General features: G+C 41.1%; 2 protein-coding genes across 2 annotated transcripts in view; one reads left to right on the forward strand and one right to left on the reverse strand.

Annotated features, from left to right (window-relative positions):
• Positions 1-9769, reverse strand: part of NBAS (NBAS subunit of NRZ tethering complex) — a 405988-nt gene extending 396219 nt beyond the window's left edge. The window contains exon 1 of the mRNA XM_021924592.2: positions 9478-9769. Coding sequence (XP_021780284.2) covers positions 9478-9537 — 60 coding nt within the window. The 5' untranslated portion in view covers positions 9538-9769. The remainder of the gene's footprint in view (positions 1-9477) is intronic.
• DDX1 (DEAD-box helicase 1) overlaps positions 9493-27722 on the forward strand; it is a 37885-nt gene continuing 19655 nt past the window's right edge. Inside the window, exons 1-13 of the mRNA XM_021924593.2 lie at positions 9493-9957; positions 13175-13226; positions 13524-13587; positions 14767-14796; positions 15413-15509; positions 18018-18065; positions 20879-20962; positions 21516-21599; positions 22138-22214; positions 22748-22820; positions 24298-24374; positions 24497-24611; positions 25545-25683. Of these exons, the coding sequence (XP_021780285.2) occupies positions 9942-9957; positions 13175-13226; positions 13524-13587; positions 14767-14796; positions 15413-15509; positions 18018-18065; positions 20879-20962; positions 21516-21599; positions 22138-22214; positions 22748-22820; positions 24298-24374; positions 24497-24611; positions 25545-25683 (956 nt within the window). The 5' untranslated portion in view covers positions 9493-9941. The remainder of the gene's footprint in view (positions 9958-13174; positions 13227-13523; positions 13588-14766; positions 14797-15412; positions 15510-18017; positions 18066-20878; positions 20963-21515; positions 21600-22137; positions 22215-22747; positions 22821-24297; positions 24375-24496; positions 24612-25544; positions 25684-27722) is intronic.

Genomic DNA, 27722 nt, shown 5'->3' on the forward strand with positions numbered 1-27722 from the left:
TGAGTCATGTGAGTGATGACCTTGTCATGATTCCAGCCCCTGGACAAGGTGAGTATTGTGGAACAGAGATAAGCCATCCCTGCTGCGCCCAGGTTCCTCACCCTTAAAATCTATAAGTGAAGCAAACACATGTTTTAAGACAAAAATATATTGGGGTAATTTGTTATGCAGCCATAGTAACTGGACCACCACCATTCAGATCTACAGTGGAAGCAGCCTTCACAAATTCCCATTTTTATTATTGTATCATAGGAAAAAGGCAGTATAAATTCTTATATTTAGAATTGCTTTTTCCAGGCATTTTGAAGATTCATGACCATCTTTTTTACTACCTGCCCCTGTTTTTCATATGGCAAGTGGTTTTGTTTCAGTCTACTAAAAAAAAAAAAGAAGAAAGAAAAAAAAAAATCACAGATCTTGTTAACAAGAAAACCTGAGATCAATTTCACAGACAGGAAGGAGGTGCAGCGAAGCAAGGAACCTGGGCGGGAGGCTGAGAAAGCGAGTCTGAGCTCTGTGTGCAGGTGCAAAATGGCTCTGCTGCAGGTGACGGAATTTGGGGATCCTGGCAGATTCTGAGCTGCTGGATTTGGAACATATGTCTGATGTACATTCTGTTCTTAAACACCCATAAGTTCAGACTCCAAATGTGGCACCATCTCCCCTAGGGCTGACAGCGTCACTCACAGGGGCCGACGAACACTCAAGATGGCTGGCATGGGAGACAGGGCCATTCATGCCTGCCGGCTAGTCGGCACCCTACCATGAATTGTGTCCCTGCCTGGCTTGTATATGCAGAGAGTGAGGCAGTTAGTGAGATCTCTTTTTCTGTTTTACAGTCCCTCTGAAACTCATCCGGGTTGCCCTTTGTCTCCTTCTCCCCATATATCTGGAGTGATGGACTTTATGGCCACTTCTTCAGGGGATACAGAATTACAGATCTCTGGATTTATGTCTGTTTGCCAGGCCCCCTCTGGTCCCTGCACCATAAGGTGAATGCCAGGGCAGTGAGAATGATGTTGCATTCTAATAGATCTGGACCAGTTTCTGACAGCTTATTTTGACAAAAGCATAAAATTCAATGATTGTTGCTCAACTCAGAAGTTACAGGAAATACGGGGCGGGGAAAGGATGTTTAAATGTGAGCCTCCCTGTCTTCAAACTGCTCTGTGAGTCTGGTAAATTGTGAAAAACACAGAAAGCTAAGCCAACAAATTTAATGACAACGGTGAGTGTAGAAGCAACATAATTTACCCCAGAGAATGTGATATGAACATACTTTTTCCTGAGACTGAGGGATCACCACCTGCCACGTGAACAAATAAGGGGGTCTGTTAGGGAAGCAGGGATATGGTAGCCAGCCTCTGGGTTGCTTGCCCCGCAAAAGATCCTTGTCTACTGGAATTCACACCTTTGTGTGTATTAGTCCTCTTCCATGTTGAATAGGCCTGTGTGACCACTAAGATATCACAGAAGTGATAGTGTGACTTTGATGGCTATGCCATAAAAGATAATATTCATTCTGCTTTGTTCTCTAGGATGGGTTGCTTTGGTGGGGAAGGGTGAGGAGGCCCCAGCTGCAATATCATGAGAACACCGAAGTGGCCCAGGGAGAGATCTACATGGAGGAAAGCAGAGGCCTCCCACTCACTGCCAGCACAGACAAGGGAGTGACCAAGCTTTAAAAACTGATCTTTCAGCCCTAGCGAAGCCTTGGGATGACTGCAGTCCCAGCTTGCAGCTTGGCTACTACTGTAAGAGTGACGCCAAGTGGAACCTGCCTAGCCAAGCTGCTCCTGAATTCCTGTTCCACAGAAGCTGGGAGTAGTAATAAATGTTTATTGTTTTAAGTTACTAGATTTTGGGGCAACTTGTTTTGTAGCAGTAGATAACTAATGAGAGCATACAAATTAGGATTAGGTTTGGCTGTGTGAGAAAGACCGCCCCCATTTCCCCTTCCTGCAAAGAAAGAAGATAGATGTTTATTTCTCTCTCATTTAAGAAATCTAGAGTCACAATTTTTGACTGGTATGGTGCTCCAAAGGTGTCAGAGATGCAAGCTATTTCTCTCTTATTGTTCTCAATATATGGCTCTCATTTCATGGTCCAAAATGGCTGCTCAAACCCCAGCCATCACATCCTAATTCCATCCAACAGGAAGGAAGAAATGAGGAAGAACACAACACCTCCATTATGGGAATTTCCCAGAAGTCACATTTGACACCTCTGTTTATGTACCACTGGTCAGAATATGGGCATATGGGCAAATCTAGCTACCAGGAAGGCTGGCAAGTAGAGTCTTTATTCTGAGCAGCCATATGTCCAGCTAAGTCAGAAATTTAAGGAAAAAGAGAAATAAACATTGGGGAAGCAGGATTTGCTGCAAGTTGCTAGCTTAGCTGAATCTGAATGATAATTAGGAGTTTTCCAAGAAGATGGGTGTTACTATAGGTAGTTATATTGTAAACGCACATACTATGTTACAAAAGATGGTATATTATAAATGGCTGCAAACTCTTTGCTATTTACTGCATTGAATTGTAGAGTCTGTTTCTCCTCCCCATGAAACTGGGCTGGTCATATGACTTGTGTTGGCTGACAGAATGTAATAGAAGTGGCACTGTATTACTTCCAAGGCTGGCTTAAGAGATATACAGCTTTTGCTTTCTACTTTTGAGACACATCTTTGTGGCACTATGTAGGAAGTCTGTCTTTCCTAATACTAATCCTGCTGTGAGAAGGTCCAAGCTGGCCACGTGGACAGAGCAAGATCATGTAGAGGAGTAATGGGTGACCACACATGGGAGTGAAGTCTTCTTTGACCTCCCAGCCCAGCCAAGGCACCAGCTGAATGTGACCTAGTGAGTGACCACAGGGAATGCCACATGGAGAAGAAGAACCAGCCAGCTAAGCCCTGCCCAAATTCCTGACCCCCCAAATTATAAGTGAATATATTGGCTGTTGTAGTATGCCTCTAAGTTTTGGTGTAGTTGTTCACAGCAACAGATAGCCAAAACTAAAAAGGGAAAGCTATTCTAGGGAGAGGGAACAGCATTTTAAAAACTATAGTGGTGAGAGGCAATGTGGTGTATGCAAGGAATTCTACACAGTTTGATCTGCTGGAAAGTAAAATTTGTGGAGGAAAGTGGCAGGTAATAAGTCTGGAAGTAAGCAGGAAGCTGGACATGGAGGACCATCCTATAGAGGGTGGATTCAGGAGCCTTATCAACTAAGAGCTGTGTCGAAGGGGAGAGGGTTTATTAATGGAAAGACTGACCATAGCAAGATTCAAGATCCAGTGCAAGTACTCCTGAGTCGTTTTTTTTCTCCTAACAGGTAGATCTGGGGCAACCTACACAGACAGCATTTATGGAGGGAGAGGGTTACTGTTACTTGTGTGAAATGATGGGCGAGTTTGAATCTTATATTGTGAGGAAGGACTTTGTGAGGGAGGGAGTTTATGTATGATGATATTATGTTTTCTACTCAACTTCTTTTAGATTAAAACAAATTCTCTCTCTAGCTGCTTCCTCCTTCTTGGTGGCAAGATCCTCAGAAACTAAGCAGCTGGCTTTATCTTGTTCCAGAAGGAGCTGGGAATAGGAACTGAGGAGTAGGATGGATGTCAATGAAAGGACAAACTAAACAACCTAATTTGACTTATGTTCCCTAGGCTGGGTTCAGAGTCACATTCTCCCCTGTATATGTCACATTTCACCTTCATTTTCATTGTGAGGAAATGGCCGTATATTCAGGGATAATTTTGGATGTTTCCCTCGCAACTCAGGCCAAATGTCTCCTCCTCCTTGTAGACAGAATAGATTGATTATTGCTGTATTATGAAACATTCAAAAAATTTTCCTGAAAGATAGATTACACGATGTCCATAACGACATGTGTTTTATTTCCTTTCTTTTCTGTACCTCTTAGCAATGTGTTGGGCTGCAGAAAAAAGAAATTTTAAAGTGGCTTAACTGGAACATTCTCAAGCTGCAAGAGAGGTCTAGAGATAGACAGACCTGGGCTTACCATCATTAAAGAGCCAGCCTTTTATTTCTGCTTCAGTTCTTCTTAGTGTGCAGTTTTTATCTTCAGGACTCATTGCTGACTTTCCAGGCATCACATTAATGTTCCAAAACGAAAAAGGGTGCAGGCCAGTCAGACCTTTCCCTTTTGAAAAGCATCCCTGGAAGTCCCAACCTGGCACTGCCAGTTATATCTCTCCAGGCAGAGCTGAGTCTCTGAGCTGTCTCTCTACAAAGGAATCTGGAAAGGTGAATGTTTTCTTCTTCTTCCAAGTTGCTTTTTTTGTTTTTCTTTTTGAGAAGGGTCTGGCTGTGTCACCCAGGCTAGAGTGCAGTGGTGTGATCACAGCTAACTGCATCCTCGACCTCCTGGGCTCAAAAATGATCCTTCATCACGAGGTCAGGAGATTGAGACCATCCTGGCTAACACGGTGAAGCCTCGTCTCTGCTAAAAATACAAAAAAATTAGCCAGGCATGGTGGCGGGCGCCTGTAGTCCCAGCTACTCAGGAGGCTGAGGCAGGAAAATGGCATGAACCTGGGAGGCAGAGCTTGCAATGAGCTGAGATCACGCCACTGTACTTCAGCCTGGGTGACAGAGTGAGACTCCATCTCAAAAAAAAAAAAAAAAAAAAAAAATAGATCCACCCCCGGCCAGCTGCCCAAATAGGTGGGACAACCACAGGTGCGTGCCACCATGCTTGGTTAATTTTTTTAAACTTTTGTTAGAGAAAGGGACTCTCTATGTTGCCCAGGATGGTCTCAAACTCTTGGGCTTAAGTGATACTCCCACCTTGTCCTCCAAAAGTGCTGGAACTAAAGGCCTAAGCCACTATGTCCAGCCTTTTTCAGATTTATATAATAAAGAAAGGCAATGGGAAAGGGGACTACTATGGTTTGTACGTTCCTTCCAAACTTCACATGTTGCCAATGTAATGTTAAGAGGGGGGCCTTTAAGAGGTGATTGGCCCATGAAGGTTCTGCTCTCATGAATGGGATTAAAGCCCTTGTAAAAACAGCTTCATGGAGCATTTGGTCTCTTGCCCTTTTACCTTCTGCCATGTAAGGACATAGAGCTCCTCCCTGCTGGAGGACACGGTGTTCAAGGCACCATCTTAAAAGCAGAAACCAAACCCTCACCAGACTACGAACCTACCGCGCCTTAATCTTGGACTTCCCAACCTCCAGAACTGGGGAAAATACTTTTTGTTCCTTAGAAATTATCCAGTCTCAGGTATTTTGTTATAGCAGCACAAATGAGCTAACCTAGGAACTGTATGTGGCTTTTGGGTGGTCCATCTACAGAGGCCTTCACAGGGCCCATCCTCTCTACACTTTCCCAGGTATCTGAAGGCATTTTTTTAGGTCTGCCTTAGTAGTTGCAAAACCATTTGCTCTACAGTGGGATATAATTATAATATAGCTTACTTGAAAATACATAGCATAATATCTTGGGCCCAGGATAATATAGTAAAACTTCCCTATTACATGATTAGCGGGGCCCAAACAACCCAATTACAGAAAATATGGGGTTATTCTGAGGGTAAAAACATAAATATTGGGGGCAAGCCCAGGCTGGGAGGTGTGTGTGTGTGTGTGTGTGTGTGTGTGGTGTGTGTGTGTTTGAGACAGAGTCTCGCTCTGTCACCTAGGCTGGAGTGCAGTGGCACGATCTCAGGTTCAAGTGATTCTCCTGTCTCAGCCTCCGGAGTAGCTGGGATTACAGGCGCCAACCACCAGGCATGGCCATTTTTTTTTTTTTTTTTTTGTATTTTTAGTAGAGACAGGGTTTCACCATGTTGGTCAGGCTGGTCTCGAACTCCTGACCTCTCGAACTCCTAATCCACCCACCTCAGCCTCCCAAAGTTCTGGGATTATAGGCATGAGACACTGCGCCCAGCCATATGTGTCTGCTAATTATAATTTCTTTTTTTTTTTTTTTTTTTTTTGAGACGGAGTCTGGCTCTGTCGCCCAGGCTGGAGTGCTGTGGCCGGATCTCAGCTCACTGCAAGCTCCGCCTCCCGGGTTTACGCCATTCTCCTGCCTCAGCCTCCCGAGTAGCTGGGACTACAGGCGCCCGCCACCTCGCCCGGCTAGTTTTTTGTATTTTTTTTTAGTAGAGAGGGGGTTTCACCGTGTTAGCCAGGATGGTCTCGATCTCCTGACCTCGTGATCCGCCCGTCTCGGCCTCCCAAAGTGCTGGGATTACAAGCTTGAGCCACCGCGCCCGGCCACCTAATTATAATTTCTTAAACAGCTTTATTAAGGTATAATTTAAATACCATAAAATTCACTAAGTATACAATTCAATGATTTACAGAGCTGTGCAACCAGCACCACAATCCAATTGTTGAAGACTTCCATCAACCCCCTTAAATGTCTCACGTCCATTTGTATAAATGGAGACAAATGAACAAAAGCCCAGACTGGGAGTTTTTAGGGTCGAGTCTAATCAGTTCTCGGTTTGGCTACAGTTTGGTGCCACCTGGTGGTGTCTGTCTGGCTTTCTGGGACGAGGCCAGGGTTCCCAGGAATCTCCCAGTTAGTAGGCAACCATTTAATCAACCTATTCTTGGGGAGACTAGACCAGCAAAATACCGGACTGAAAGACACCCATCCTCTATCTTTTGGTTTAGTGAAGGACCTGGCTACTGTTTCTCTGCCTGGTATTATTCTACCTGCTAAGGAGAGGAGTCAATCACATACCCCAATTCACATATCCCAGTTTGCATTACTGAGGGCATTGCAACACACACATACACGTATCTATAATTATTAAAGCAGTATATTAAGTGAGCACAAACAGAAAACATTATCCGTTATCTTGAAATCATCTCTATGGGTTATTTCTTCCCCTAATCTAGATGAAGTCTCTGGCATCTTCCAGAGCTTTTTTGGTCACTCTGAGACAATGAAAAGTTGTCTGGTTACTTTCATCTAATTATACCCTCGTTTCTGTAAACTATCATGTCCAGTATCATGATCAAAATTCACAACTTCAACCAACATTATGGCTTGCTCCTCTCCTGCTTGTCCTATTCCATGCCAGAAGCCTGCAGTGGGATGGGAGGGTGGGGTCAATCTCTTTTCTGCACTCCCATTAGCTGTTGTTTCTGACTCCTGGGAGGGATAAAGTCTAGGGGATGGGGTAGGGGGTGGGTACACACCTTTATCTGGCTGGGGCTATGGTGATCTGATTCTGGTGCTCTCTGGCTTAGACGTGCTCAAGACTGACTGTTTCTCTCAGAGGGAACTTTTTGTGGTATCTTGGAGATTCCCCCTGCTTGCATCCTCCACATGCCACTCCCATAAGACAAGGAATATCTCTTCTCCAGTTTGGAAGGTAAGGATACCACTGTGTTCTTTGGGGGTCTGTGTGCTGAATCATTTAGCTCCTCCAGGCAGTCTCTTGGGCACATTCCCTTTGAAGAAAACTTCCAGTCCACTCTCCACAGATCTATTTATCCCTTGGGGAAAAAATGTCACACAATTCTCCCACAGTCGCTGGAAACACAGTTAGCTCCTGCAGCAGGCTTCTCTCTTCTCTCTGTCTCTTTTTCTGCACTGCCACCTCAGGTCCTCCTAGGGACAGCTTCTCAGAGCGGTCCTTATGCTTCCCAAACTCTCAGATCAAAAGTTCTCAGAGTAGTTTCCTGAAAACGCGTTCTTTTCACAGAAATCTTTTCTCTTAATTTGCATCTTTAATTTTTTCATACTTTATTTCTTCCTTGAGACAGGGTCTTGCTCTGCCACCCAGGCTGCAGTGCAGTGGCACCATCATGGCTCACTGCAGCCTCCATCTCCTAGGCTCAAGAGATCCTCCCACCTTAGCCTCCCAAGTAGCTGAGACTACAGGTGTGCACCATGCTCAGCTAATTTTTAATTTTTTTTTTTTTTTTTTTTTTTTGTAGAGATGGGGGTCTCATTATGTTGCCCAGGCTGCTCTTGAACTCCTGGGCTCAAGTGATCCCCTTGCCTCAGCGTCCCAAGGTGTTGGGATTATAGACATGAGCCATCATGCCCAGCCAATTTTTCATACTTTAAAGGTGGGCATTGGCTAAAGGCACAAAAATTAGATTTCAGATTTCCCTTTGGCAAGTCCTACATAATATGGGTCTTGTATCTCTCCTTGGAATGTGGGGGTACTTGGTATCCACTCAAAATTGCTACATTGCATAACTCTCAGGGTATTATTTAGATAAAATATAACAAGAATAGAGAATATAATGTGATAGTGCCCCCTGGAAGTGTGAAGCTGCAGGGCTGAGTGTATTGTCCTGGACCTTTGGAGCCTCGGGTGAATCCTATTACATGAGTAAACTGAAGAGAGAAGCCTCATGACTTGTTCAAGGTTACACAGCAAGCAAGTGTCGAGCTAGAATCCCAACTCAGAATATGGTTCCCAATTCTGTACTTCTAACCCCATTCTATCTTTTTTTTTTTTTTTTTTTTTTTTGAGAGGAGTCTGGCTCTGTGGCCCAGGCTAGAGTGCAGTGGCTCGATCTCGGCTCACTGCAAGCTCCGCCTCCGGGGTTCACGCCATTCTCAGACTCCCCAGTAGCTGGGACTGCAGGCGCCCGCCACCACGCCCTGCTAATTGTTTTGTATTTTTAGTAGAGAGGGGGAAGTTTCACCATGTTAGCCAGGATGGTCTCGATCTCCTGACCTCGTGATCCGCCCGCCTCGGCCTCCCAAAGTGCTGAGATTACAGGAGTGAGACACCGCGCCCAACCATCTTTTTATTTTTTTTCTTTTTTTCTTTTTCTTTTTTTTTTAATTTGAGACAGACTCTTCCTCTGTCGCCCAGACTGGAGTGCAGTGGCACGATCTCGTCTCACTGCAGCTTTCGCCTCCCAGGTTCAAATGATTCTCATGCTTCAACCTCCCGAGTAGTTGCAACCCTTTTTTATTTTTTATTTATTTTTATCTTTTTTTATTTTCAGTAGAGAAGGGGTTTCACCATGTTAGCTAGGATGGTCTCGACCTCCTGACTTCGTGATCCGCCCGCCTCGACCTCCCAAAGTGCTGGGATTACAGGTGTGAGCCACCGCGCCCGGCCGGCCGCTGCAACCCTATTCTATCTTGCCTGAGGGTTCCGCTTTTCTCTAAGACACTCTGGGGCAGGCTACAGATAGTACAGCACTCGCCCTCGCGTTGGGCAGATGTGGCTCAAATCCCACGCTACCATTCGGTAGATATGTGTCTTTAGATAAGTGACTTAACTTTCCTGAATCTTAGAGTCCTCATCTAAAGATTCTAATACCTTCCTGACAGAGTGTCTGGTTGGGAGGATTCCTCATTTACTTTCCCCATCTCTTTGCAAAGAGAAAGGAGTGAAAATTGCATGGAAGTCAAACTCGAAATTATAAAAGCGACGTCAAACATGGGTGAAGGGAAATCTAAATCATTACTTATTTCAGTAAAAAACAAAAAACAAAAAACAAATACCTACTGGTTGCCAGGCACCCACTAGTGCTCGGAGCAATGAATCCAGTCCATCTCTCCAGGTCATTCATACACCAAGGCCCTGCTCATCTTTGTAAAGTTGGGGGACTGAGTGGGGACGACACGGTGTGGTGTCAGCCTGAGCCCACTGGATGACCCTAATTACCAAACGTCTGCTTCCTTCTCTGTGGCAGTGACCCTGATACCGCATGGTGTGCTCCAAACACATGGTGCCCAGGACGAAGGCGGGGTCCCGAGGCCCTGGGTCCCAGCGGTCCGCTCAGCGGCAGGTGCATAAGGCGGGGCTGGTGCGGGCCTTTCCTTCCATCGGAACCGTTCTCCCGGGGCTGAGTCCCTGCCCGGACTCCGAACGCCAAAGGCCGGGGGCCGGAAGCGCGCGGAGCCACAGCCGCGCTGTGTCAGTCGGGAGGGAGGGAGCGAGCGGGCGAAGCCGCGGAGGACGGGGTGAAGATGGCGGCCTTCTCCGGTGCGTTTGTGGAAGCTCTGGGGGTAGTGGGGCGGCTTGTTGCATGCCTCGACCCTGGGGCGGCCCGCGGGGAGCTAAAGGGATCAGGGAGACCGAAGGGCGCTGTCCGCTGCAGCCCCTGATGGACCCGCGTTGCGGGATCGGGGGCGGCCGTGGCTCGGGTTCGGAGAACAGTTCTTTTCAGGAGCGGGCCAGGACGTCCCTCCCCGTACCCTTTCCCTTCTACCAATCTCCACTTGGCTTTCCTGCCAGTGCACCTTCGGCTGCAAAATCCAGGCGGCGGCGTTGCTCTGGCGGTTCCCAGACGCCTGCACCTCCTGCCTCTTAACGTGGCAGTGACCCTTTGGGAACCCTTTTCTGCCCGCGGCTTATCTGGGCTTGGCCAGGCAGAGAAGCGAGTCGGCGTGGGGTGGAGTGATTGGGGAAAATGACGATCCTGCCTCTGTCCAGTTTTTTCAGGCCCTTCCAAAACGTCCCAGGCATAAACCTGATCTTTATTTGTTAAACGCTATTATATCAACATTAATGTTCAGTGTTGAAGCCCAAGGGAAAGCATTTTGATTAACGTACGCACCAGCCCAACGTAAGTTTGGAAAATTTACATTTATTTGCCGCCTGATACTGTCCTTTATGCCAAACATGATTTGATGTGGCTTATCGAAACCTACAGTTGATATTTTCCCCTCTTAATCATCCTCCTATTAGGGATCCAGTTTTAGGAAGCTGTAATCAGCCTTAAATGTGCTAAACGTGATGCATTTATGTAGCACTTATGTAACGTTTATTGCTATGTAAATGTATCACGTTAGGCCTGGTGTCCTTTAATGTTCTTAACTTTTTAAGATGACTTCAGGTGTTGTAGTATTTTATATTTTTTAGTTTTCTTCTGTAAGAATATTAGGAATTCCAAATCTTCAGTCATGTAAGATTTTTTTTTCTTTTTCTTTTTCTTTTTTTTGGCGGGGGGCGGGGGGTGGGAGGTGGGGGATGTAGGCTTACTCTGTCGCCCCAGCTGTAGTGCAGTGGTGTGATATTGGCTCACTGCTGCCTCCATCTCCCAGGTTCAAGCAATTCTCCTGCCTCAGCCTCCTGAGTAGCTGGGATTACAGGCACCTACCACCATGCCCTGCTCATTTTTGTATTATTAGTATAGACAGGGTTTCACTATGTTGGCCAGGCTGGTCTCAAACTCCTGACCTCAGGTGATCCGCCCACCTTGGCCTCCCAAAGTGCAACAGTCATGTAAGATTTCTGACTGTTTCAGTTACATCTTCTAATAGGATTCAGTTGGAAATCTGCTCAGAGTTGTTGCTGTTTTTTGTCTCCCAACATTTTCCTAAAACAGGATTTTAGAGCCAAGGTCTGTAGGATAGTTCTAGGTAGTCATTTTATAGGTACACATCTTTGGGAGTCATACACAAATTTCATGAAAGTTAGAGGTAAATGACTGGAAAAAGAGTCTGTGATATGAAATAAAGACAAAACTGGAATTTCATGAATGTTTCTAATTTTTCCTTAACTGTTAAAAGTATTATACTTAAGGTCTGGTTTCAAAGAAAACTTGCAGGGAACATGACCAGAATGGTACAACAGGTTGTCTGGAATTTACTGAAAGTGATATGTTGTTTCTTGTTGTAAAACAGTTTTGCAAACGGCTTCAGCTTGCAGTATTCCGTATGCAGTAAGAACACACCACTCCTTTGTTTCAAGCAGTTTGCATTTTAGGAGAGAGAACATAGACTGTAATACAGGTTAATTCTTAGGAAGGTCTGCCTGGATATTCAACTTTAGATCTTCATTAGTTTATCTGTGAATTTTTTTTTTTTTTTTTTTCTGAGGAGATTAACAGTTAGGAGAGTTGCCAGGCACAGTGGCTCATGCCTGTAATCCCAGCACTTTGGGAGGCCAAAGTGGGCAGATCATGAGGTCAGGAGATTGAGACCATCCCGGCTAACATGGTAAAACCCCGTCTCTACTAAAAATACGCAAAAGAATTAGCCGAGCATGGTGACATGTGCCTGTAGCCCCAGTTACTCGGGAGGCTGAGGCAGGAGAATTGCTTGAATCTGGAAGACGGAGTTTGTAGTGAGCCGAGATCATGCCACCGCACTCCAGCCTGGGTGACAGAACGAGACTCTGTCTCAAAAAAAAAAAAGAGTTAGGAGAGCCTTCTTTTTTGAAAATGATGATCCTTCTCATCTGATGCAACGAAAAAGCTACATAATTTTATAAATAATATTTTCAGTCTGTACGTTTGCTTTATGCCTTTTCACAATGGCAAGAAATACAGAATTTCAAAATTGGTATTTCTGGGGCTTGTGAATATTTGACTTTTTTTTTTATAGGAATACGTATTTTTATAATAAAAGCTATATTTCATAAATACAGACTTAAAAGTCACTTCTCATTTGGAAGGAAAGTTTAAGTAATCCAACTACTCCATATGTTAATTACCCTCTAGAGTTCATATGAGAAATGATAAAATGACAAAACCCAGTTAGAAACAACTCATCTCTATTCATTTAGGATGGGTCTTGAAGTAGAATTATTGAAATATATATACAGTTAAGAACAGAGCAGTTCTTCAGCTGACATTTCCAGATGCCCATGTTTTTACTGCTGGCCCCTCCCTCTTCAGTTAATCAGTTAATCAGGCTGCCAATAAATGCGGGTGCTCTCCACTTGTCTATTCATTTTTCTCTAATTGCTGAAGGTATTCACATGGTCCTGGAGTAGCCAAGGTACATAATATCTAATGTAAAGAGATTATCTCTAAATGCGCACATTATCTCTAAATTATCTCTAAATGCAACAACCCTGTCTATGCTTCGCAGACTTTTCACGAGTCATAAGAGGTAAATAAGCACTATAGTGGCTACAGTTTATTAGGTGACAGCCATGCTCCAGTTGCATTACATTATTATCTCTGGTCCTCATGTAGCCCTCCAAGGTAGGCAATATCAGCCCTGTTTTGTGTGGAGAAAACAGATTTATAGCCTTGCCTAAGGTCATTTGCTAATAAGTGAGAACTTAGATTTGAACTCAAGTCTTTCTTCAGAACTTGTGCTCTTTCAACAGTGCCGCGCTCAGTAGATTTGATGTAACTGAGCTATCCTTCAAAATCTTTACCCTGTTTTTGAATAGTAATTTTGAGAGCACTGCAATTTATGATTTCAATTCAGTATATGTGATTTTTAAAATCAATGTTTACTTTCAGAGATGGGTGTTATGCCTGAGATTGCACAAGCTGTGGAAGAGATGGATTGGCTGTAAGTACATAAAGCTTAAATGTACCTGGGAGAGGATGTTTTATAATTTAAACAGTTGTTAGTGATTTTATCCAATATTTTTGTGTCTAGTTGTATAAGTGAAATTCAGTTCTTTTGTGTGATTTTCTAAATTATGGAAAGTTTCCTTTTTTCAACCTTGACATATTTCTAGTGGAATAGGATGGATCATATTTACCACGTAAAATTTTCTTTTAGGCTTAAAGTTTAACATGACTTAATTTGCTTAGGTGATTTTTTTTTCCAATAACTAAAATTCTTCAAATATGATTCTTTTAGCCTCCCAACTGATATCCAGGCTGAATCTATCCCATTGATACTAGGAGGAGGTGATGTACTTATGGTAAGTTTAAATTTGGTGAGGTGATTGGGAGCTGGGGACACACTCTAAGAATTGCATAGGCTTAAATATGATACTTTAACTTTATTCACAAACATTTATGATACATATACTGTATTCAGAGCATTAGGTAAAAGCTTCAAACAGATAAATATTTACCCTTGAGAAGCTTAAACCAACTAGGGCAATAAGACATGTGTAAGAATGAATCTCATATCAGAGAGAATGTGGCTCCTTCATAAGAGATGCAGAGTAGTGCGGAATTTGAGTGGGACTCCAGTTATCCTTTTGCTTTAGGGATCATAGGGACTGCTTAGAGGAAGTAGATTTCTTTTATTTATTTTTTTAAAAAGGCCAAGCTCTGTTGCCCAAGCTGGAGTGCAATGGTGTGTTTATAGTTCACTGCAGCCTCAAACTCCTGGGTTCAAGCAATCTTCCTATTTCGGCCTCCCAATTAGGTGGGACTACAGGTACACACCACCACATCCAGCTAATTTATTGTATTTTTTGTAGAGACAGGGTCTCACTATGTTGCCCAGTCTGTTCTCCAACTCCCAGCCTCAAGCAATCCTCCTGTCTTGACCTTCCAAAGTGCTGGAGTTATAAGTGTGGGCCAGATTTTTGACAAGGCAAGATAAAAGGGAAATGCTTTTTAGGTAGAAAGAATACCAACAAAACAGCGAATGGTAGAATGTACGATATGACTCTGGAATACTTCAGTTGGATGGTAGCATAAAATATGTGTCTGAGCAGGGATAAACTTGAAATAAAATGGTAGAGAGATAATGGGTCAGATTATTTGGGCTCTTTCTCAAGTGTCCTGTTAAAGAATTTGAATATTAGTCTTCCCATGGAGACTAATTTGAGTAGCAGATTGTAGTATAGTTCTGGGATTAGATGTTGTTTGGATACTTTTATAATAATCTAGATTAGAATGATGAGAGCTTCCATTTGAATGATAGCAATGGGAAAGGAAAGGGAAGAGAAGATTCTTAAAGGTATGGGAAAGGTAACAAAATGGGCTGTAGTCGGAGTTGACAGAGGAAGCCTGGATAATCTGGAGGCACTGTGAAAATAAAGGTAGCCGGTCAAATGTTAAAGATTTCTACATATTATTGTGTTAATTTGATCTGTTTAATAGACAACTTAATCTGTAAAATCAACTTTTTTCCCCTCATTCAGGCTGCAGAAACAGGAAGTGGCAAAACTGGTGTAAGTAATAAATTATATTTACTTAATCTCTAAAAGTTGAATTTTAAAGTAGCTTTGAATAGTAGTTTTTACTTTGAAGTATTTAATAAAATAGCAACCTCCAAAAGGTAAGAAATTAATTACTTGCCACTGAAAATGATATTTTTGTTGCCAGCTAATTATGAAGAGCTACAAAAAAGTATGACCTTAAGAATATAGTTTTAAATGGGTGTTAGGGAGTTACAGTAACTTTAGTGTTTATACTCACTTCTGAATTTTAATATGATGACACCTAAAATATAAAGGTTACATACAGAAGTTGATCTCCTATTGGCCTAGACTAGAGAAATAATTTGTCAGACTGGATGATATTTTTCCTCTTTAGTGTAGGTTCATTCTGCTGTTCTCCATTGTTTTATCATTTTGTGCTGTTAGCTGCATCCTATTTCCTTCATTCAGGCCACTCTGTTGTCTGACTGGTATTTTTTTTTTTTTTTTTGGGGGGCAAATGAAATTATAGTACCAATCTGGAATATGTATAATTATTTGATGTGCCTAACTTTTGTCATTTATGTTGGTTATTAAACTGTTGTTAGTATCTGAATACTAATATAGAAACCTTTTGTTTCTTTGATAGGCTTTTAGTATTCCAGTTATCCAGATAGTTTATGAAACTCTGAAAGACCAACAGGAAGGCAAAAAAGGAAAAACAACAATTAAAACTGGTGCTTCAGGTAATTTTTATAAATTAATATTTCCTTTTATATAAATTATCGATTCTCATCACTGGCAGTTAGGAATGTGAGATTTGGGTATGCAATTTTAAAATATTGTCAATATCTGAGGGGTGGCATTGGGGTCTGGAACCCTGGAAACCAGGGATGCTAAATGTCATTGAGAGCCTAAACACTGCAAGATTGTCCCTCCTAAAATACTAGTAGTGTTCCCTTTGAGAAAACACTGCCATTTTGAATATTACATTTCGATATTTTAGTGTTTTTAACTTTATAACTTTCTATGCTTAATACTAAAGGAAAATAGGTACATATTACAAAAATATTAACGAAAGATTTTACAAATAATTTTTGGAGTAAAATCACATGCTGGTGGGAAGTATTGCCTTAGAGGGAATAGAGGCGTTTTTTTTCCTCTAAGATAAGAAGGGAATCACCTAGGAAGGTAAAATATAAATTTTAAAGTTGTTTCTTATGTGCAATCCTATCTACATGGAAATTGGTCTTTTTATTAGGTTTCTGATACTGTCTCTACCATAAACAATCTTACCGCAGTTTCTTTATCTTTAAATGGTGTTGCTTCTGTTGAATGGTTTCTAAATTTCGTTCTATCTTAATTAATCTTTTGTTTTGTTATATTTTAATCATATTTATTCCATATTTTAAGTCACTCTTGTTTCATTATACAAAACAGGATTGTTACAAAATAGCAAGTTGAAGACCAGTGAACCTGGCATATTAACATATTCTTTTCAGTTGTTTGAGAGTAATGTTATACATAAGATGTATAAAGTAGAATCTATGAACTCCTGTAAATTAATTATGAGATAGATAATTGATGTAACTTTTTACACTATTGGCCTATTCTAAAATAGTTTCAGAACTTGTAACAACTGTGCCGTCATTTATGAGAAATGGTGCTAAAACAAAACACTCCTAAAGAAGAATAACCATAGTGATGATGGTTCTAAAAGTCACATCCTGTGAGGAATAAAGAAAGTAGAAAGTTAAACATGGAGAAGAAGTAAAAATGGAGATGGGATAATTGTTAAATTATTGAAGAGAACTAGAGAGAAAATAATTATTCTAGAAAGTAGGACCAGGATCAATTAGAAATAGTTTAGATGAAGATGTCTGTTTAACTTAAAGTACTTCCTAATAGCTACATTGAGCCACAATGCAAGGGAGAACCTCAAAGTTATTTCTCCAATGTTCAAAGTGTTTAAGCTGATGATAGATATCTTTTGACCAGAAATAATTTAGGAAGGATTTCTACCCCGAATGGAAAGTTGGGCTAGAAAGCACGTAGGGCTCTCTTTATTACAATTCTTAGTTTATATATATACATACATCTTAACAGACTATTAAGATGTGTCAGAAAAGGAAAATGCCAATCCTATAAAAGGGAGGATGAAAAAAATGTGTTTCTTTTGAATGTGGTATTGAATTAAGATAAACGACTTGCTTTTCTTTTGATAGTTACAAGATAATTAGATTCTGAAATGTTGATCAGTTATTTCCTTTGTAATTGAAGTCAACTTGTTTAGTTACCTAAACTTCATTTTAGTAGTGACCTAGGAGTAAGGACAGAGATCAGTATCATCTGATACGGAGCACACTGAAGCAAGCAAGTGAGGAGATAAGGTTTTAGGTCCGAATAGACCAGTGATGATTATCTTCAACGTGCCTGATTTTTCAATTGCGTTTTTGCTTTTAATAAAAACAGGTTTTAGGCTGGGCGTGGTGGCTCAAGCCTGTAATCCCAGCACTTTGGGAGGCCGAGATGGGCAGATCACGAGGTCAGGAGATCGAGACCATCCTGGCTAACACGGTGAAACCCCGTCTCTACTAAAAAATACAAAAAACTGGCCGGGCGAGGTGGCAGGCGCCTGTGGTCCCAGCTACTCGGGAGGCCAAGGCAGGAGAATGGCATAAACCCGGGAGGTAGAGCTTGCAGTGAGCAGAGATCCAGCCACTGCACTCCAGCCTGGGCGACAGAGCAAGACTCCGTCTCAAAAAAAACATAAAAATAAAAATAAAAACAGGTTTTACTTGTGTATTCTAAATATATAAAACCATATTGAATCTAGAGGAATTAAGGTATATAAAATACTTGCTTTTTTTAATAGAGGATTTTATTTATTTTGTTATTATTATTATTATTTTTTGAGATAGAGTCTCACTCTGTCGCCCAGGCTGGAGTGCAGTGGCACAATCTCGGCTCACTGCAACCTCCGCCTCCTGGGTTCAAGCGATTCTCGTGCCTCAGACTCCTGAGTAGCTGGGATTACAGTCACATGCCACCATGCCTGGCTAATTTTTGTATTTTTTTAGTAGAGGCGAGGTTTCACCATGTTGGCCAGGCTGGTCTTGAACTCCTGACCTCATGTGAACCACCCACCTCAGCTTCCCAGAGTGCTGAGATTGCAGGCGTGAGTCACCGCACCCGGCCAAGCATTTTAAATTTTATGTATCTGGGGGTAACTTTTCTTATTTTAACTTGTTTAGTGCTCAACAAATGGCAGATGAACCCATATGACAGAGGATCTGCTTTCGGTAAGTGGATAGGCTTTCCACCAGCTCATTTGTAATTCAGAAACTTAAAAAAATAATACATGAGAACACCAAGTAAATAAAATTAAGATTTAATTTACCAGATATTAGAATGTAGTCACTATCATTAAACAGTATAGAACTGACATAGGAATAGACAGTGGAATATAATGGAAATAAATCCCAGTATATATGAGAAGTTATATGCAGGAAAAATAATTATATTTCATTTCAATGAGAAAAAAGGATGATTTATTAGGTAAAGGGTGCTGGCACAATTGATGATCCATCTGGCGCAATATAAAATTGACTTCTATCTCATATCATAATTAGAAATTCCATATGTATTTAGGACTTAAATATATATGTATGAATTTGAATGCGGAAAACTACATGTATAATTTAGCAGTGGCAAAACTTCCCTAACCCGAATAGAAAATGCAGAAATTATAAAAGAAAGTATTTATAGGGTGGAGTTGGACAGTCCTCCTTCTTGGGGTTAACAGACCTTACAGTGGCTTTTATCCAATCCACCAGGCTGGCTGTTTGCCTGGGAATAACCTCCATCATGCATAGAGCCTTCTGTGGTTGTTCCATAGTGAGCAATGAGACCTGCATCAACCGAAACATGCCCTTCTATTCTGCTGCATTTAAAACCAAAGACACTTTCCTAAAGGAGTTTCTCTCAGAGTACATTTTCGTAAAGGCTCCTCAGGAAGCTTATGATACTGATCTACAAAATGAAACAGTTCCTTCACACTATCCCCTCCAATTTCAGAGTTTTTTGGTTTTGCTCTTCCCCACATTGACTGCCTTCTTGGAGACCACAGGTCTTAGAAGTACTTTTTGTTGGCCCTGCATAATTTTTCCCTTGGGGTTCAGCTTTGAAGCTGGTGACCAAAGCTCAGATGGACTGAAATCGGAATGTGGTCTCACATCAAGGGCTGACCCAGCACTCTTTTACTTCATTTTAGCTATTACAGATAATAGCAACCAAAAGACTGTATACTTTTTTCTTTCTTACTTGCATTTTCTTTTCTTTTTTTTTTTTTTTTTTTGAGAAGGATTCTCGCTGTCGCCCAGACTGGAGTGCAGTGGCACGATCTCGGCTCATTGCAAGCTCCACCTCACGGGTTCTGATTTGTGTTTTCTTATGCATCCAGTGAACCAGCTCCTTGGAGTTGGATCCAACTCTAAATTCCACTGATAACTTTTACCATTAGTAACTGAGTGTAGCACAGCTGTGGCTCCATACCGTAGGTGATCTTCTGGCCACCAAGAAACCAAAAGTTCCTCATCCCCTACCCTTTTATCCTTTTCTTTTCAAACCACATTTCTGTGAGCCAAGGCAGTTCTAGCAAACCCTGATTCTGACACCAGTTCTGAGAATATAGAGAAATAAATAAACTCCATTTTTCCCTATATACTCTCACAGCATGCTTCTGACAGCAGATGTGTGGGGTTTTTCCCCACAAGTCAAGCAAGCAGTCAGTGAGAACTGATGGAGTAAGTAACAGACACGTTTGTTTATTCATGGTTTCCTCTACTTTCCCATTATGGTTTCTTCCAGCTGAGAACTGTAATTCAATTCAATTCTGACACCATCTCCATGAAGACAGCATCATATCCCACAGGTTGAGGGCTCAGTCACACAAGACTGTCCCCCACATCTGATGTCCGGGTTGTGGCTTATGCTTCTAACCGATTGGCTATAAATCAGCGTTCCTACAACTCCTTCCTCAGGTTCAATTAATTTGCTAGACTGGCTCACAGAACTTGGGAAAATTTGTTTACTGGTTTATTTTTAAAGCTATTACAAAGGATACTGATGAAGAGATGCATAGGTTGAAGTACCGGAGGGGGCTTGGAGCTTCTCCCCTCCCTGGGCGTGCCACCCTTCATGAACCCTCATGTGTTCGGCTATCCTGGAGGCTCCTAGATAACTTTTTAAAAGTTCAGTTTTACATAATTCAGTACCCATATGGGTAAGAATTCATACTTTGAATAATTTAATTTCTGAAAAGTGTAGGAAGATGTGTGTTGAGGTGCTTAACAGTTTGTTCTACTTTCAAGTACAGAATATGAGTTGGAAAGATGAACCAGGACGGAAGTTATAGTTTTTTTCCAGTACAGACAAAAGCTGAATCTTTACTTAAAACCATTTAGCACCTACTATGTGGACATCACTCAGACTGATCGTGATGTATAATATAGAATATATCTCATCTTTTAGAGCCCTTATAACATTAGCAAGTAACAAACATATGCTTATTTACTCATGCTTTCCCCTACTTTCCCATTATGGTTTCTTCCATGGATTGAGGAACAAGCTAGAGACAGTTCTGTTATCTTTCAGTTACATAGTCGCTCAAGCTCTAAGTATAAAATCAGGATAACAAATATTGGTGGGGGTGGTGCATCATCCTTGAGTACGTTTCTTTAAAGGACTCTAGAGAATAGTTATCTAAGCACATTTGTATTCATGGTGCAACTACTATTAGTGCACGTCAGGTTAAGAGCTGTGTTGAATCCTTTCTAGACTTGCTGGAAAATCTTACCTTAGTTAAGAGATGGCAGCATAGAAAATAGCCCCCAACATAGCCAAGGACACCCAGGGAATGAAATGACTAATTACACTTGGTAAATACTATCACTCAAGAATCAGTAAGTCTCAGTCTCTGGAACATTGCAACAAGAAAGGAATTATCTTGTTAGGGAGACTGAATGATTTTTTTTTGGTTGGGGGGGCGGGTGGGAATGTATGATTTATAAAACCTTTACTGACGTGTTTTTCTGTATTTTCTTCTCAAATCCAGCAATTGGGTCAGATGGTCTTTGTTGTCAAAGCAGAGAAGTAAAGGAATGGCATGGGTGTAGAGCTACTAAAGGATTAATGAAAGGTATTTGAACAGCGTCTGCACTTGTGTAAACTTTTGAGGCAATATATTAATACATGAGGGTTTGTTGTTGTTGTTTGTTTGTTTGTTTTTGAGACAGAGTCTCGCACTGTCACCCGGACTGGAGGGCAATAGCACCATCTTGGCTCACTGCAACCTTCATCTCCTGGGTTCAAGTGATTCTCCTACCGCACCTTCCCGAGTAGCTGGGATTACAGGCGCCCACCACCATGCCTGGCTAATTTTTGTACTTTTAGTAGAGATGGGGTTTTACCCTGTTGGCCAGGCTGGTTCTGAACTCCTAACCTCAGGTGATCTGCTTGCCTTGGCCTCCCACAGTGCTAGCCGCAGGCGTGAGCCATTGCGCCTGGCCCATGAGTTTTTAAAAATAGCTTTAAGTCAAGGATCTGGGAAGGTGTTTGATGGTACAAATATACCTATAATTCTTCATTTGGTACATACCAGTGTGATTCAGAAACATTGGGAAGGTGGCTTCATGGTAAATGAATTATGCGTGTGTGATTTATGTAAATCTCAATGTATCCTACCCTTGTAGGGAAACACTACTATGAAGTATCCTGTCATGACCAAGGGTTATGCAGGGTCGGGTGGTCCACCATGCAGGCCTCTTTGGACCTAGGTAAGTGCTTCTAAAATAACTGAATTGATTGAGTTACATTTGGGGGTTAATATTTTATTATTTGGGGAAGCAAAATAATAAGTTTAACCATAAAAAGTTTTTATTTTAAAGATATGGAAATAATATTTGTCTGTACCCCACCCTGTCCCAAAAAAGATTTGAAGGAACTTACAAAAAGTACAGATATTATAGCAGTATGAAATGAGGGTTAAGACTCTGAATGGAGTCAGGGTAAAGTTAGTGTGTGTGAATCTGTACCACACGGTCCCTTATAGATGCTTCACGTTATTGTAAACTTGCATCTGAATTTCTTACTGGCCAAAGCAGAAAGGGATGCAGTATCACTGGTGTCCCTAGTCTCACACAAGCTGTGTGACCTAAGCACTGTTTAGTTTTTTGTAGGATTCAGAAACTTAAGGAATAGTTTTCCTGTGGGTTCATGAAATGGACATACTTTGTGAATAAAATTGCTTCTTTTACAGGTCTTTTAATTTTATATTTTCTCTTGTCAGAAAAGTAAAATGTTTTTTAAATTTAGGTACTGACAAGTTTGGATTTGGCTTTGGTGGAACAGGAAAGAAATCCCATAATAAACAGTTTGATAATTATGGAGAGGTAAGCAATTATGTTATCAACTCCAACATAGCATAAGTAAGTTTTCTTGCAAACTTAATCACTCATGACAGAATGAGGGTGTAATCAGCAGATTTTCTGTATATTTTCCACAGAAAGTTTGGATTTGGACTTTAGTGAAGAAATATTGTCAAGCTAGATAAATATGTAGTAGTTATAATTTTTCTTTTATGCCATTTGTTATCCCCTCCAAAATACATTACATTGTCTTCTCTTTTCACCTCATTTTGATTTTGGTTTTGATACCTGTTATTCTCTTTTCTTGTTTTTGATCATGATGAATCTAAATATAGTTCATCTGGTGAGCTGAAATCTACAGTAATGTGAATCAGCCTAAATATGTTGATTCTCACAAGCCTGTCAAATGCTTATACTATTGTATTGTCATATGCTCTAATAGGCATTTTTGATTTAAATAATTATTTTGAAACACACATACTTTTGATGCAGCTATATTTTAACTTTATTTAAGAATGTGCTTTCTATTAATAGCATTTGACTTTCCGGTATTCTAGGAATTCACTATGCATGATACCATTGGATGTTACCTAGATATAGATAAAGGACATGTCAAGTTCTCCAAAAATGGTAAGCTCTATAGGGATCTTAGTAGTGAAAAGATATATGGTATTCAATAATTGTAATTTTTAAAAATCCCCCCCCCTCTTTTTCAAATCCCTGTCCCTCCCTCCCTGCCTTCATTTGAACAAATATTTATTGAACATTGACTATGTTTGAGGTACCCTGGTAAGTACTGGAGGCACAGAAGAAAATGGAATAGACATTTGGGGCTTACACACTAGTGGTGAAAGACAGACATATAATACCATGTTAGGTGGTAATAAGTGCTGTGAAGGAGGGTATAAAGCAGGGGAAGGAAGTGGAGAGCCATAGCGGTTTGGGGGTTTGTGCTTTTGTGTCGGGCAGCCAGAAGGCTTGATAAGGTGACATTTAAGTAGAGATCCGAATGAGTTGGGTGGTGGGCCGGGCAGATATCTGCAAAGAACATTTCAGACTGAGGGAATAGTAAATGTGGATGCCCTGAGATGGAAGCGTGCTTGAGGTGTCTGAGTCACAGCGAGGAAGCCACTGGATCTGGAGTGCTCTGGGGATAAAGGACGGTGATAGAATGTTAGATCGGTGAGGTGGTGAGGCCAGGCCATGGAGAGCCATATGGGCCATGATCTAAACTTTGGTTTTTATTTTGTGTAAAATAGAAAGCCATGAGGGTTTTGAGCAGAGGAGTGGCATCATCTATCTTTAGTTTAACAGTACTATTCTGGCTGCTTTGTTGAAGACACATTGGAGGGTGGGGTGAGATTGCCTAGGGAATGAGGGTAGATAAAGAGAAGAAGAGATCTGAGGCCTGGGTTCCTGTGGTTAGGGGTCAGCAAATTGAGGAGAATGCAGCAGAGGGGAATGCGGAGGAAGGCCAGGAGGAGAACCAAGAAAGCATGGGTCCTGCAGTCCCGGTGAAGGAAGTGTTTGAAGGATCAGGGAGCAATCACTGTGTCCAGTGCTGTGGGTGGACCTAGTCTAGCAAGATGAAGAATGTGCATTAACTGCTGCATTTGACAAGTGGAAAGCATTAGAGAGCTGTTTTGGTGGAGTGAAGGGGTGAGGGTGGGAGGCCTCCTAATAAGGAGCCAGTTCAATAGAGAATGAGGTGAAAGGAAGTGGATGAAGTGTAAATGGAAATTGGAGTTTCACTACAAAAGGGAAAAGAAAAATGGAAGGTAAATGGAGGGAGAGGTGGGTTCAAGGGAGATTTTCTTGTGTATTTTACTGTGAGAGTATGTTTATATGCTTTGGAATGTCTAATGGAAATGATCTTGTAGACAGAATAATGAAAAATGTAGAGGGGTAGAGGTGACAGTTTCAGGAGTAAAGTGAAAAAATGAAGAAGCTGGCCTTAGGCAGCACAGTTTATCCATGGTGACAGGAGAGAGGCATGAATGCAGGCAAGCTGGTAGATTTGACAGTGTCAGCATGAGGAAGGTCTTTTCTGATTGTTTCAATCTCTCTCTCTCTCTCTTTTTTTTTTTTTTTTTGTTTGTTTTTTAAGGAAAAGATCTTGGTCTGGCATTTGAAATACCACCACATATGAAAAACCAAGCCCTCTTTCCTGCCTGTGTTTTGAAGGTAATTAGGAATCTAGTTAGAAAAAATTTGCTGTGGTTATAAGCTGCTTGCTCTTCATTATTTTGTATACGATGGTTTCAATTAGGGGAAGAATTTTAATTTTCTCTTTTATTCAATGCTAGAATGCTGAACTGAAATTTAACTTCGGTGAAGAGGAATTTAAGTTTCCACCAAAAGATGGCTTTGTTGCTCTTTCCAAGGCACCGGATGGTTACATTGTCAAATCGCAGCACTCAGGTATTATACCTGCAGGGGTAAGGATTTCTAGAATAGTGAAAATAATTGGTGAGAACTCCAGTAAGTAAGGCTTCTCATAGTGAGTTACATATACTTTCCTTGCTGGTTTGGTCACATATCTTTTTTTAACACACCAGTAACATTCATTTTTAAAATCTAATTCATAAACTCTTAAGTATTCGGTTTCAGTGTAGGCATTATGGGATCCCAATCATAATGGTAATGATATCTAATATTTATAGAATGTGTGCTTATTCAGTGCCAGGGCACCACGCTAAGTGCTTTACATGGTTTAGTCTTCACAATAACTGTATAAGGTAGTAGTTTTCCCATTTTACAGGCAAAGAACCTAAAGAATAGGGACTTTAAGTGACTTTCCCAAGGTCACAGAGCAAATAAGTGGTAGAACTGAATTCAAATCTAAGCAGTCTGACTTCAAAATTTATACTCTTATCCATTGTATATTTAATATATTTCAATTATTTAAAGTACATTTCATAACCTGTTTACTTTGTCACAAGTGAGTCATTTTTTTCTTAGACATATCAATCAATTAGAATTATTTTAAGTAGATTTTTGTTGTTTTAAGAGAGGGAATCTCACTGTGTCACACAGGCTAGAGTGTAGAGTGCTGTGTCACCATCATAGCTTGCTGCAGCCTTGAATACCTGGGCTTAAGTGATTGTCCCACCTCGGGCTGCCCAAAGTGCTAGGATTACAGGTGTCAGTCACCCCAGTGGCCCAAATAGTTTTAATTTAAAGTAGGCTTCATTTGTTTTAGAAATCCGAGCTTTATTTTGTTTGACTGTCTTCTCTACTTTTTGACAATTATTATTTAAAATGTTGATATTAGAGTATTTGTCCTAATGTTCCGTAAGTAACAGTGTTATAAAGCGTGATTTGAATGTGTTCTTGTCTTTTTTATTCCCTAAGGTAATGCACAGGTGACACAAACAAAGTTTCTCCCCAATGCTCCGAAGGCTCTCATTGTTGAACCTTCCCGGGAGTTAGCCGAACAAACTTTGAATAACATCAAGCAGTTCAAGAAATATATTGATAATCCTAAATTAAGGTAAATCTTCCTTTTGTGCTGAAATGCTTATTGTCTTTTGGTTTGAAGTTTTTTGGAAGAAGAATAAGATAGAGAAAAATGAAGTAGAAATTCAGTGTGTATACGTAATACACATATGTGAGTATGTAAATATACTTTAATAATTTCTGTATAAAACTCCTGTTTATTTGCTAAATGATAAATATGTTTTTTTCCCCCGTGTCTCTTATATGAAAGGTCATGGTTACTAAACAGCATTGGAGTAAAAATCTAATTTTTTTTTTTTTTTCTGAGATGGGGATCTCAGTCTGTCACCCAGGCTGGAGTGTAGTGATATGATTGTGGCTCACTGCAACCTTGACCTCCTGGGTTCAAGCACTCCTCCCACCTGAGTAGTTGGGACTGCAGGCACATGCCACCTTTGTAGAGACAGGGTTTCACTATGTTGCTTAGGCTAGTCTCAAACTCCTGGGTGCAAGTGATCCTCCTGCTTCAGCCTCCGAGAGTGCTGGGATTACAGGCATGAGCCGCTGCACCTGGCCCTAACAGTTTTTTGAAGAAAGGATTTCATTCAATGTTCAGTTTATTTTTGCCCTAAATCTGTATAGAAAGTGTGCCACTCTATTTCTAGCGTGTTAGTAAACTTGGCGAGGTTTCTTCTAGACTGCATCACGGTGGTGGCTTTCTTCTATTTGGGCATTCAGATTGGTCACTGTCTAGTTATAGGACTCTTTCTACCATTGGAAGGATTAAGTGACAAATTCAGGACCTTGCTCAGTAGCAATCCCTTTGACTTTGAAGAAGGCTATACCATATAAGTAAAACACTCTGTTAGTCAATTGGACACTTGATTTTTGTTAATTTTGCCTTTAATTCCTTTTTAAACTTGAAACATTCACACACCATAAAACTCATTATTTGAAGTCTACAATTCAGCCAGCTGCAGTGACTCATGCCTGTATTCCCAGTACTTTGCGGGGGCTGAGGTAGGCGGATCACCTGAGGTCAGGAGTTCAAGACCAGCCCAGCCAACACGGTGAAACCCTGTCTCTACTAAAAATACAAAAAGTAGCTGGGCTTGGTGGCAGAGGCCTATAATCCCAGCTACTCAGGAGGCCGAGGCATGAGAATTGCTTGAACTTGGGAGGCAGAGGTTGCAGTGAGCCAAGATTGCGTCATTGCACTCTAGCCTGGGCAACAGAGCAAGACTCCGCCTCAAAAAAAAAAAAAAAGGTGTACAATTCACTGGTTTTTAGTATATTCACAAGGTTGTGTAACTGTCATCACTGTCAAATTTCAGAAGCTTTGAATGTTTCGACATCACAAAAGCCTGTCATTTTTTTTTTTTTTTTTAAGTTTTTTTTTGAGATGAAGTCTCACTATGTTGCCCAGGCTGAAGTGAATGGCTGTTCATGGTGCGATCTTCCTACACTGTAGCCTTGAACTCCTAGACTCAAGGAATTCTGTCTCTCAGCCTCCTGAGTAGCTAAGAGTACAGGCATGTGCCACTGTGCCAGGCAGGCCTGTTTTTTTAATATTGATCTTATTTACAGGTTGAACAAACTTACTTAGGGATAAATTATACAAGGTATAATTTCTAATTTAGTTTTGAGGATTGATGCATGTTCCTCATTCAGCAAATGTTCATCTACCTTCTATGTGTGACGTTTTAGGCTGGGCGGGCTTCAACAATGAGAATCAATCTTCCTTTCACAGAATGAAGTGTGAAAGTGTGGGGATAGTATGGAGGGGAGAGAAGCAAAACAAATACGATAAATGCCTTGAGCATACCATGTAACCAGGGCATCTGCTTAGTATAAGACACTCAGGGACCTCTTTATAAAAGGATTTGGGAAGAATGTAAAATGCTAGTGTGAATTGATTTTTGTGCTGTGATTATGTATAAAAATGAACATGATTGTAGACAAAAGTTAGAGGGGAAGATGAATAATAAAATCAATTTATTGGTTAAGATGGTGAAGTCATGGGCTACTCGTTTGGTATTCGGTACAAATGCACATTTTCCTTCTTAAAACCCAGCTGAAGTCGTGATCTTTGAA

Source organism: Papio anubis, chromosome 14 (assembly GCF_008728515.1).
Source record: "Papio anubis isolate 15944 chromosome 14, Panubis1.0, whole genome shotgun sequence".
Lineage (NCBI taxonomy): Eukaryota > Metazoa > Chordata > Mammalia > Primates > Cercopithecidae > Papio > Papio anubis.